The sequence below is a fragment of the Tiliqua scincoides genome, chromosome 1 (genome assembly GCF_035046505.1).
Source record: "Tiliqua scincoides isolate rTilSci1 chromosome 1, rTilSci1.hap2, whole genome shotgun sequence".
Lineage (NCBI taxonomy): Eukaryota > Metazoa > Chordata > Lepidosauria > Squamata > Scincidae > Tiliqua > Tiliqua scincoides.
Window position 1 is genome coordinate 192,991,026 of NC_089821.1, and position 11,294 is coordinate 193,002,319.

An 11,294-nucleotide genomic window follows, 5' to 3' on the forward strand; every position below is an offset into this window, starting at 1 on the left:
ATAAATTAGTGGCAAAACACTGCCTATGTGGTACATTAAAAACTGCTATCACGCTCAGAGATCAATTCATGTACTGTATAGTGTAGTAGTAGGCAACGTTCAGTCTCGAAAGACTATGGTATCGCGCTCTGAATTGTGGTTCTGGAACAGCGTCTAGTGTGGCTGAAAAGGCCAATTTGGGAGTGACAATCCCTTCCACACCGGGAGCAAGTGCAGTCTGTCCCTGGTCTGTCTCCCTGGCTATGGGCCTTCCTTCTTTGCCTCTTTGCCTCAGACTGTTGGCCAAGTGTCTCTTCAAACTGGGAAAGGCCATGCTGCACAGCCTGCCTCCAAGCGTGCCGCTCAGAGGCCAGGGTTTCCCACTTGTTGAGGTCCACTCCTAAGGCCTTCAGATCCCTCTTGCAGATGTCCTTGTATCGCAGCTGTGGTCTACCTGTAGGGCTTTCCTTGCACGAGTTCTCCATAGAGGAGATCCTATGTATAGTGTAGTCCCTGTCAATTAATGCAAAGTTAATATCTTCCTAAGGTATTGCATTTAAGTCCATTACTCACCTATATTTCCATTCATGATTTCTGGTACTAGGGATTCTTTTGCTCTCTACATAGACCAGCTTGCTTGCTGGCGTTGACAGGGGGGCGCAGGCCACACTGGGTGCCATGCACAGAGGAATGACACCACTACTGGACAAAATTTTTAAAATCTTGGTATTTTTGAATAATGCCATCATGTTCTATATGAATGATGTATAATTTCATGCTGAAGGCAATGAAACAAACCACATTGAAATATCTCTATTTCATCATTAGTTTTAGCCAAAAACCCAGTGGGGCAATGGTACATCACCGCAAACATCGCCTGAGGTGTTGCCTTGCCCAGTGCATGGGAGGAGGTCTATCAGAGGTGTGACATGCGGGCCTCCAGCACCCTAGTGACACAAAACCTAGTGAGGTCACTGCAGCTGAGTGTGTGTCAGTATTATGTGATTACTGTGAGCAAAATATGCTTTGGTGTACCTCAAACTGAGATTACCATGCAGAAAACTGTTTTATGGTGCGATATTTACACTGATGTTACAGAGAACAATGAGGAGAACTTGAACAAAGAAGTAGCCTCTGCACTGAGACATGAGTGTTATACAGTATTACCATAGATACTCATGTATAGTAGGTGAAATTTTTGCCAAGTAATCAAACTCCAATTATCACTTCGCCTTATCTCCAGGTCAATCAGAGGGCAGAGCCTTTCAACTCTGACAAGTTTCCTTTCTCCACTACTCAGCTCAGGCAGGCACCTCTTCAGTTGCTGTAGTAATTTTCCTGGGACATTCCAGCCAAAGTTAACCTTTTATTCTCCTTCCTTCTGCTGCAGCCTGATTCTGCTTTGCAAATGCTTGCAAAGCAGGTCTGTTTTTTGAAACTCCGGGATGGGATCTTCCTTCCCAGGCTACAATTCAGTGCACCATTACTTAAGAATAACACCCATGGAAAGCAGTGGGTCTACTTCTGAGTAAAAAGGGTTGCAAATATCTCATCTCTGCTGTGAATTGAATTGCACACTCTCAGTTATGTGTTATGGGTTGTATGTTGTATGTAGAGCTTCTGGCTTAACACACCAGACACCTTAAAGGTGGATTTGATTCATAGTTCTCCTGCAGTGGTTCCCAGCCTTTTTCACTTGCATATCCCTTGGCAGCCTATTTCCATAAATTGTACCCCTCATATTAGCAAAATATTTGTAATTAATAATACAAGCCCTCATCTCCTCCATATGTAAGCCCATGTATTCATCACATATTTTCTCTTTTCATCTGTTTGAAGAACAGAAGACACTCTTTGCACTGTTTTGCACCAGAAGTGTGGTGAGAAATTCTGGATGATCGATCACTTTCCATATTATGTTTCAGCTTTTTTACTGTGCTGGTTTTCAATCACAGGTTCATACATGAATTTCTGACCAAAAACTAGCTATTGGTGGGGCTTACACAGCCAACTACCTACCTCCCTTCCTGCCTTGCAAGGCATTCTGAAGCAGGACCTGCCTTTTTCTGCCATTATTCCATTCTTTTTCAAGTACCCCTAAAGGTCCTGTTGAGTGTCCCTGTGTTGCAAGGTTGAAAAAGCAACTCAAGAATAACTTGGTACTCAGGAGTGAAGGTTTGCAGGCTTTTATTTCATTGCAAGCAATGGGCATCTCACGGGACTAGTGTCCAAAGCATGAGAGCAATTCCCAATACTGATTTGACTATTTATACAATTTTGGCTCTTTGTCCCAAAAACTAGACTTCCCATTGGCTGAAATTTTACATCAGAGATGGGGCTAACACCTAATAGGTCACAGATGCATTAAAGATGGAAATAGGTGGGATTTCATCTTTAAACTTAGAAAAGTACAAAAGTCTCTAAATCCCAGCAGGGTGCACTATAATTCTATTTACTTAGTGTTGGATCACATTCACATAAATCAACCCAATTATACAGATTGTTTTGACAAATTTTAGAATAACATCATTAACAGAGCACAAAATACTTAAAGACAGGTGTGAAGACCAACATGACTTCATCTTGGCAGAACTTCAGACCAGTTTCTTGGCATACATCCCCTTCAGACTCATCCTAATTAGGGTGGCCTGGTACAGTTGCCTAGTCTCCTGTTATCTTTACACCTGTTGCTTAACATAAACACTGTGGGGTCCAGTTTGCAAAGCCAAGGTTTTCTGTAACACAGCAAAGCAGCTTTTGGTTCCTTTTATTAAAGAGGTTTTTAAAAGCTTTACTAAAACCAAGCATTTTGGTTTCTATGGCTTAATTTTATATAACTATTGTGACCTTGAGTAAAATGGTATCAGGGATCACTTGGTTTCACTTGGGATGACTCAATGTACTTTGAGTACATTGGTATAAAGGGATCACTTGGTTTCCAAATTACATATGTATGCTTTTGCTCTAAAAGCATAAAGTATGAAAGCTACAGAGTTTTCCTAGTAGGTAAACGCATAAATCAGTGAATACCTTTATCCCTTGCCAAGGAGCGAGCTCATTCCTCTTCAGTAGCTGCCTAGCACCTGCTATCTCTTGAGCTCCAAAGTGTAAACACCCTGAACTGAGGCTTCAGCCAGCTTCTTTCAGTCAGACTAGTAAAAATGATTCTTTAACATGTGGGTTACAGTCTGGGGTCAAAGGTCACCATGACTTACCTGGGAGTACATGAATACCAGGTTGGGAACCACTGTTTTACTGGTATGTTGTTTACAGTGCACTTACTCTGATAGTGTTTACAAAAAGGTGGTGAAGACCAGAATTTAAAAAGAATAAAAATGTATCTTATGGTCTTTTACTGCGTTTTTAATAAATTAGAGACTACAGTTCTTAGGTAACAATTAGTGGCAGGTTATTCTTCAGGATCTGGCCTCGGGTAAAATCAGACAAAACTATAGTCAGACACCCCCCTAAGTTTAAACCCCGACTTATCCAAGGGTCATAGAAATATCTAATATCACTTTTGAGCAATACGTTGTACTTCTAGCTTGACAAAGGTATCAATATCAAAATGTCCAATATTATAATAAAGACTTACCTTTGTTTGTTCACTATCGGGATCTTCAAGCCAGCTATATGGGTCACATATCTTACAGCCATGATAGTCGTGCACCTGAAGTTAAATTAAAAAAAATTAGCATGCTTTACGATCGTATCTACAAAGCTTTAAAAAATTTAATATGCTGAATCTTACCTGCTGAAGAACAGGGGATGTGATTAAACAAGCAAGTAATTTCACCTAACAGCCTGACAATATACAGAGACTCTTCCAAACAAAGTTAGTCATACACAAATAAAGCCTCAGTCCAAAAAACCTTGTAAGCTGGGAAAGTTTGCATGTGTTTCATTGTGGTCCCAGCTTTTCCAAGTGATCAGGGTTAAGAAAAGCAGTGAGCAATAGCCTGATATTGGATCAGTGTGAGGATGGAGCTCCTGGTCTCCTTTGGATATTCTTTTCCCTGGTTCTGCCCCGGGATTAGCACACTTCAGATTAGCACTGTGTCAATGTCAACTGAGTACGGACATCAATGAGACAGCTTCTAAAATGTATTAAAAGTATAAGTGTGTTTCTGGATGAAATGAACTGCTTTCCCTTTCACCAACTGCCTGCTTTGTGAGGAGCACAATAGATTTGCTCAGGGATACCCATTTCCAGACATGGACTGCACTTGCTGGTACAGGGCACTTGGGAATAATCAGCAAAGAAATTTCCTGTGATCTTTGTTTGTCATTGTAGCACTGAACTAGAAGTGCAAGAAGAATTCCTTAAAAGCAATTATACCATGGTGTAGACGAGTTTCACAAAGAATTCTCCTAAGAGCACTATGGGGGCTCCACAAAAACACCTTAAGTGGCCACCATCTGCCCCCTACCCGATTTGCTTGCCAATCCCTCGCATGTCCCCTGTTTGTGGCTCTCCTTCCTCATTCCCCTCCTGTCCGGCTCTTCATAGGTATTCAGCATTGGGCTAGGGTTAGTGCCATCCCACACATGCACTGGTGCTTGTAATGCTCCCAAAAACTACACATGTGCCGGTAAGCCTCCCCAAGACTCCTTGTAGTAGTGGGCTCTGGAGACCAAAAAGTTTGAGAACCATTGGGGTAGAAGAACCAACAAAAAGCTACAACAATCCAAACGAGTAATCAAAGAACAATTTCAGTGAGAAGGGAAATCAATTTAGCTGGTAATTGGCATAATAAATTCTCAAGAGAGAAAACAATGTGTTACTTTAATAAGGTGAAACACTGAAATAAGGTGAAACACTGAGCTTAATATCAGCCTGTAAATTTGCACATGGAAAACCTGACAACTTCACTTTGTTGTCCCGTTAAACAGAAGAGATGAAAACTCTTTTGTTGTTTCTGAACTTATGCAATATAAAGTTCTGAGAGGGTTTATTAATGAAAGCAAAAAGTTAGTTAACGGAAGATATTTGTTTTGTATCCATCAACAGCACAGAGTAAAGTAAAATTTAGGTTTAGTTCAAAAATCAGCACTTACTCTAGTTTTTTTTTTTTTTAAACCACATAGTTAAGGACTCTTTCTTTTAACCCATTTCTGCCCAGCCCATAGGGGTACACATTTTATCCCTGTTGCATATATGCAACATTGGGCAGAAACGGCTTAATGCAGAGGTTTTAGGCCCTGGCCTCTTTTCCCTTAAGGGGCGGGGACAGCGGCAGGGAGGAGGCAGTGGCACGATCCCAAAGACTGCACCACTCAGGGGACTGCAGGGGCTTGGCTGTACTTACCAGAGCCTCCTGCAGCTGCCCGGGGAGCCCTGCGTGACTATCTGCAGGGCTCCCTGAAGCTTTAGAAGTGAAAGTGGGGCAATCACGCCCTGCCTCCGCAAAACCAGAAGTGGAGCGCGATCGCTCCACTTTCACTTCTAACAGGGCTGCAGGAACTGGGGTGCACTCTCCAGTCCCTTCAGCAGCCTTCCCTGGGTGCAGGGAGCCCTGTGTGAGGGTCTGCAGGGCTCCCCAGGTCAGCATAAGTGAAAGTGCTCCATAATCACGCTCCACTTCTAGTTTTGCTGTTTGGGGGTACTAAAAACTTCAGGTTGGACCTTGGTTATCCACAGGGGATCCATTCCAGGATCCGCTGCAGATACCAGACCTGTGGATACTGAGATCCAGAGGATCTCCAGACACGACCAGAAGTGCCTTCCAATCACATCCGGGAGTGTTCTGAGGAGTGTGGAGGTCTCATGCGGCCTCCCTGTGCCTTGGAAGGCCTCTGAGAGGCCTTCTGAGGAGCAGGGACACATACATTTGTAACCTTTTGTTTTAGTAGTTCCCATGCTATTTGTGGCAATTGCCAAGAAACACTAGAGTACCCATTTTCAACCACTGTGCAGTGGTACACTAGTGTGCCATGAATGGTATGCAGGTGTGCCATGGGAGTTTGGGGGAGGGTCATTTATTAGTAGGGCCACTAGGGGATCTGAGCCCCCACCAACAGCACGGTGTGCCTTGTCAATTGTTAAAAAACTGATGGTGTGCCTTGACAATTTTAGTACCTTGTCAGTGTGCCGTGAGATAAAAAAGATTGAAAATCACTGGACTAGAGTGATTTTTGGCTTGTACACACACTAAAAACAACCTAAGAAAACCAAGTTTAGGGATACATATGCCTATTATGTGACAAGACATTAATGGGTGAAACTAAGAAACAGAAATGTACATCATCAGAAGTTTCCGGAATCACAAATACGCACCCAAACACTTAAATGCATTAGGGCAGTTCAGACAATACTTGCTTGGACAACAAGTTTAAACCATACACGGAGGGACAGACAACCTTACACTCCCACATGTTTAGTCAGTGGTGCCCTGGAATGTCAGCAGGGCAATGGGCATGTCACTACAGCAGCGTTTTTCAACTGCTGTGCCGTGTCACACTAGTGTGCCGTGAGACTGCCTCAGGTGTGCCGCGAGATCAGAGCAGACGGGCAGCAGCTACGCATGCGGGAAAAGCGGCTGCTTTGAGCCTTACGCGCGCAGCAGAAGGAAAAGGAGCAGGCAGGCAGCCAGCCAGCAAAGGGGCTGGTCGTGGCTGCTTTGCACCTCCTGCTGTCGCTTGCTCCTGAGAGAGACGAAGGCTGCAACCCGATCCTGATTTACCTGGGAGTAAGCCCCATTGACTATTATGGGGCTTACTTCTGAGTAGACGTGCCTAGGATTGGGCTTTTGGTCACACTTTTTTTCCCCTTAAATACAGAAGCAGGCAATTGAAATCCCCCCAAATCTCATAATTGCAGTCAGCACCTCTCTTACTGTCCCTCCCTTCACTCCTCCACACCTTCCAAAGGTTCAGAATCACTTGCTTCAAGTTCTCTCTTCCCCCCACTCCAGCTGAATCCTGTAGTTCAGGGGTGCTCACACTTTTTGGCTCGAGAGCTACTTTGAAACCCAGCAAGGCCCGGAGATCTACCAGAGTTTTTTTTACAATGTTCGCACCATCATAACATATAACATTTATGTGTACAATGTATGTTGGTGTACCTTGAGCCCCACTGAGTATAACAGGACTTACTCCTGAGTAGACATGCCTAGGATTAGGCTGTGAGGCTGCAATCCTAGCCACACTTACCTGGGAGTAAGCCCCACTGAGTACAATGGGCCTTACTCCCAGCGTTTCCTCCCAGAAGCACTTGAAGGGGTGGGTCGGCACTCCGCGATCTACTCATTTTGCCTCGCGATCTACCGGTAGATCGCGATCCACCTATTGAGCACCCCTGCTGTAGTTGTTTCACTCATGTTTCTTCATTGCACCTCACCCCACAGCTCTCCTATGTGCTCAATCTGACTTCTGTTTGCCAACACTTTCTCGCATAACACTTTAATAACATTTTTCATCCTTTTCACAATCACATATCCTTTCCTCTCCAAGCTTCTTGTGAGTTTCTTTGTCACGTAATAATATAATTGTATTAATTATATTAACAATTAATTGTAATATAGTGATTTAATGTAAGTAAAAAACTGGTAGTGTGCCTTGACAATTTTAGTGCCTTGTCAGTGTGCCGTGAGCTGAAAAAAGTTAAAATGGCTGCACTAGAGCATGAGTGTTCATTTCCTAATCACACAAAGATGAGGCTGGTAGGACAGGTATTGCCTGAACTAGCCCATTAATTATGATGAAGGGTTTTTCTCTAATGTAATAACATTGCTAAAGAGTAAGCTAGTCTAAAACTCAGTTTAACACCATGATTTTTCCATTCCTTAAAAATAAAAATAAAAACCTTAATTTTACAGTTAAGTTTAGCATGCAAGTCATGGCACCCAGCATCAGGGTCAGAAACTGAAAACTTTTGGGTTAAATCCAGCCCTCAGAGGTGCTGTCTGGTCTACCCCAAGTTAAGAAAAATAAAAAGGAAAAGACAGAGGTACAGACAAGAGCATAGATGGCAATGGAACTTTACAGCAGATCCTTGTGAGAGCTTACCTTACCCCCTTATTATTTTTTCAAAGAGACCCTCCAGCAAAACAAGTTGCTGGTTGGAGATCTACATACGCTTGGAAGTAGGTTCCTGTGAAATCAACTGAAACTTATTCCACCATAAGTGCACTTGGGAACAGACTGAAGTTCCCTCAATGTCAAATACTTCGTGCCTATCCATATACATTCAGATGCAGGTCCCTCATTTCCACGCACCTTACTCCCAAGTAAGTATGCACAGGAGTGCAATCTGAACACTGCAGATTTAGCTAGAATAACTATTACTTTTATTTAAATATGTATACCCTGCACTCTCCATACTGAAGGACCTTCAAGGTAAATTATTTTAAAACGTAATGGGCGGAGAGCAGTAAACATTCATATATGAGAGAGAGAGAGAGAGAGAGAGAGAGAGAGAGAGAGAGAGAGAGAGAGAGAGAGTCGGTTCAGAAAGTGAGAGGCTTTTACAATCACCATCTTTTCTTTTTCTTTTTCTTTTTTAAGTAGCAAAACTCAAAATGACCCAAAAGTCATATTCTCTGACCTGGGAGCCCTGATTTCCAATCTCAAATGGTTCTGCAAATGAAGCACTGAAACAAACATGAGTCTCCTCAAAATGACTGCTTCACTTGTGCCAAAAAGGAGTCATGGAATTAAAAGAAAATCCAAGGCCTGAGCCTATGTTCAACTTGTCAGACTTTGAAACAGCCGCTTGACTAGTAGGTAAGCATTCCTTACTTACTTAAGCATGCAGAGGCACAGTGTCTTGGACTGCGCAAAGATGTAGAGGTACTGGTGTGCAAATATTCTACAAGATAAGAATAGCCTCTCTGGATCAGGCCATAGGTCCATCTAGTCCAGCTTCCTGTATCTCACAGCGGCCCAACAAATGCCCCAGGAAGCACACCTGATAACAAGAGACCTGCATCCTGGTGCCCATCCTTGCAACTGGTATTCTGACATAACCCATTTCTGAAATCAGTAGGTTGCACATACACATCATAGCTTTTAACCTGTGATGGCTTTTTCCTCCAGAAATTTGTCCAATTCCCTTTTAAAGGCATCTAGGCCAGATGCCGTCACCACATCCTGCGGCAAGGAGTTCCACAGACCAACCACATGCTGAGTAAAGAAATATTTTCTTTCATTTGTCCTAATTCTCCCAACACTCAATTTTAGTGGATGTCCCCCTGGTTCTGGTGTTATGTGAGAGCGTAAAAAGCATCGCTCTATCCACTCTATCCTTGCCGTGCATAATTTTATAGATATTGCATTCCTATGCGCAAGTACTGTTTTCTCAAACTTCCCATTAGGAAAAACTGGTAAATGCACACTTAATTTAGGAGACAAGCCCCAATTTAATAGAAACAGGAGTCTGAAAGTGCAGTAGTATTCTAAATCCAGTTCTTGCTGTAAGGCAATACCATCTGTCCATAAAAGAGCCTCTTCTAGATAACCCAGATCACTGTGTGCCACAAGCAGAAAAAGATGCTTACAGCAAAGACCTCAAAGTGGCCCACACAAGTCAAGTCATATCCTCCAAGTCAGCAGTTCTCAAACCTTTTGGTCTCTGGAGCCCTATACACTTCTAAACAGACTATCAGGTAGCCCTGCCACTGTATGTGCAGGGTCTTAGGGAGTTCCAGAGTGACACGCACATGTGCAGAGTGGCATAGTGCGGAGCAAATAGCAGCCATTTATGCTGTGCTCAATGAGCCCCTGCAGGAGTCTTAAGCTACAATCCTATCCATACTTTCCTGGGAGTAGGTCCCATTGAACACAATAGGACTTACTTCTGAGCAGACATGCATAGCATTGGGCTGTTAGAGAGCCCCAGGACTCCTAGAAGCACCCTCTGAGAAACACTGCCATAAGCAAACCATGGTGGAACTAGGAGATACAATGGGGAAAATATTCCTTCCTGATTCAAAGAACAAATGTTTGGGCTGCAGGCCTATGTAAGAGATAAAAAGATAATTCAAGTACCATCACTGAAGTTTTAGAATTGGTTCACATATCATACTGTTTTGCCCTCAACAGCAGCCCCAGTCTTTCCCAGATCACACACAAGATGTAATGAGCAGGGTGATCAGACATTCTCTTTTCCCTGGACATGTCCTCTTTTTAGGCCTCGTGTCCTGGAAAATAACTGAAATGTTCTCCTTCTCCCTGTGAGCGGGACCCTGCATGCAGCGCACAGTCTTATTGTAATTAATAAACTGGACATAATATGGTTTTAAATTTAGTAATTAGTAATACCATGTTTAAATCAACTGCATGATATCAATATACGAGTGTTTTTAACTTTTCTTTTTCCATGTCCTACATTTTTCTTGGCTGTCCTACATCTTGAAGTGCCTTGTCCTCTTTTGCGGTTATGACATCTGGTCAGGGACATGCGGTGGATGGGGAGGCAGGTGAGGTAGAGTCCTTCGAAAAGTACCGCTGATGTGTGAGCCACCCAAGCACCCCTAACCCATGTGCTCTGCACATGGGGTGCTTGGGTGCCACACACAGTGGCAGTGGTGCTTTCTGAAGGGCTCTGCATGGGTAGGCTCTGCCTCACCTGCCTCCTCACACCCCAGCATTTGGTCACCCTGGTAATGAGTGAACCAGAGATTACACAAGCAACAATCACATGAGAGGCAGTTATGGCCCTTTAGGTCTCCCACACCTATGTCAGCAGGCACCTATGCTTCACCTGAGCACTGACTAAGTGGAGATGGACTGCACATGCCTACAGAGCAGAGAGCCCACAGAAGGTGCTCCAAGGACCAAGCCAGGAGAGCAGGCAGCCCAGAGCTCTGCCTCCGCCCCGGGGCTCTTTCCAGGGCAGCCAGCCTTCCTCGCCGGGCGGACAAAAGGGAGAGGAAGGAAGGAAGGGGAGCAGCGGGACCAGGACTGGACCGGCACTTACTGACGTCTCGTCGCGATACACCTCGGGGTACTGGAAAGCCTGCATGCTGCTGCTGCTGCTGCTGCTGCTGGCGGCTTGCAAGGAAAGGCAGGCAGGCGCCTTGGCGGTGTGCGTGAGCGGCCAAGAGGCGGGCTGCAGGAAGGGGAGGAGGCATGAGCGCCCAGGCAGGCGGGTGCAAGAGCCGAGCCCTCCCATTCCCCGACGAGGAGCTGTCACCTCCGGCTACCGGCAAGAGAGGGAAGGAAGGAGGCTGCGGAGGCTGCACGGCTCCCCCTGCAGTAAGGCACCGGCGCCGGGCTGCGCTTCCTCTTTCCAACCCGCTGAGGCTGCAGTCCTGTCCGCACTTTCCTGGGAGTCAGCCCCATGGACTGTAATGGGGCTTACTTCTGAGGAGACA

At 44.6% G+C, this 11,294-nt stretch overlaps 1 protein-coding gene across 1 annotated transcript in view; it reads right to left on the reverse strand.

Moving 5' to 3' along the window:
- Positions 1–11,046, reverse strand: part of PREP (prolyl endopeptidase) — a 73,515-nt gene extending 62,469 nt beyond the window's left edge. The window contains exons 1-2 of the mRNA XM_066610227.1: positions 10,898–11,046; positions 3,575–3,649 (exon numbers count right to left, since the gene is read on the reverse strand). Of these exons, the coding sequence (XP_066466324.1) occupies positions 3,575–3,649; positions 10,898–10,942 (120 nt within the window). The 5' untranslated portion in view covers positions 10,943–11,046. The remainder of the gene's footprint in view (positions 1–3,574; positions 3,650–10,897) is intronic.
- Positions 11,047–11,294: the final 248 nt, after the last annotated feature.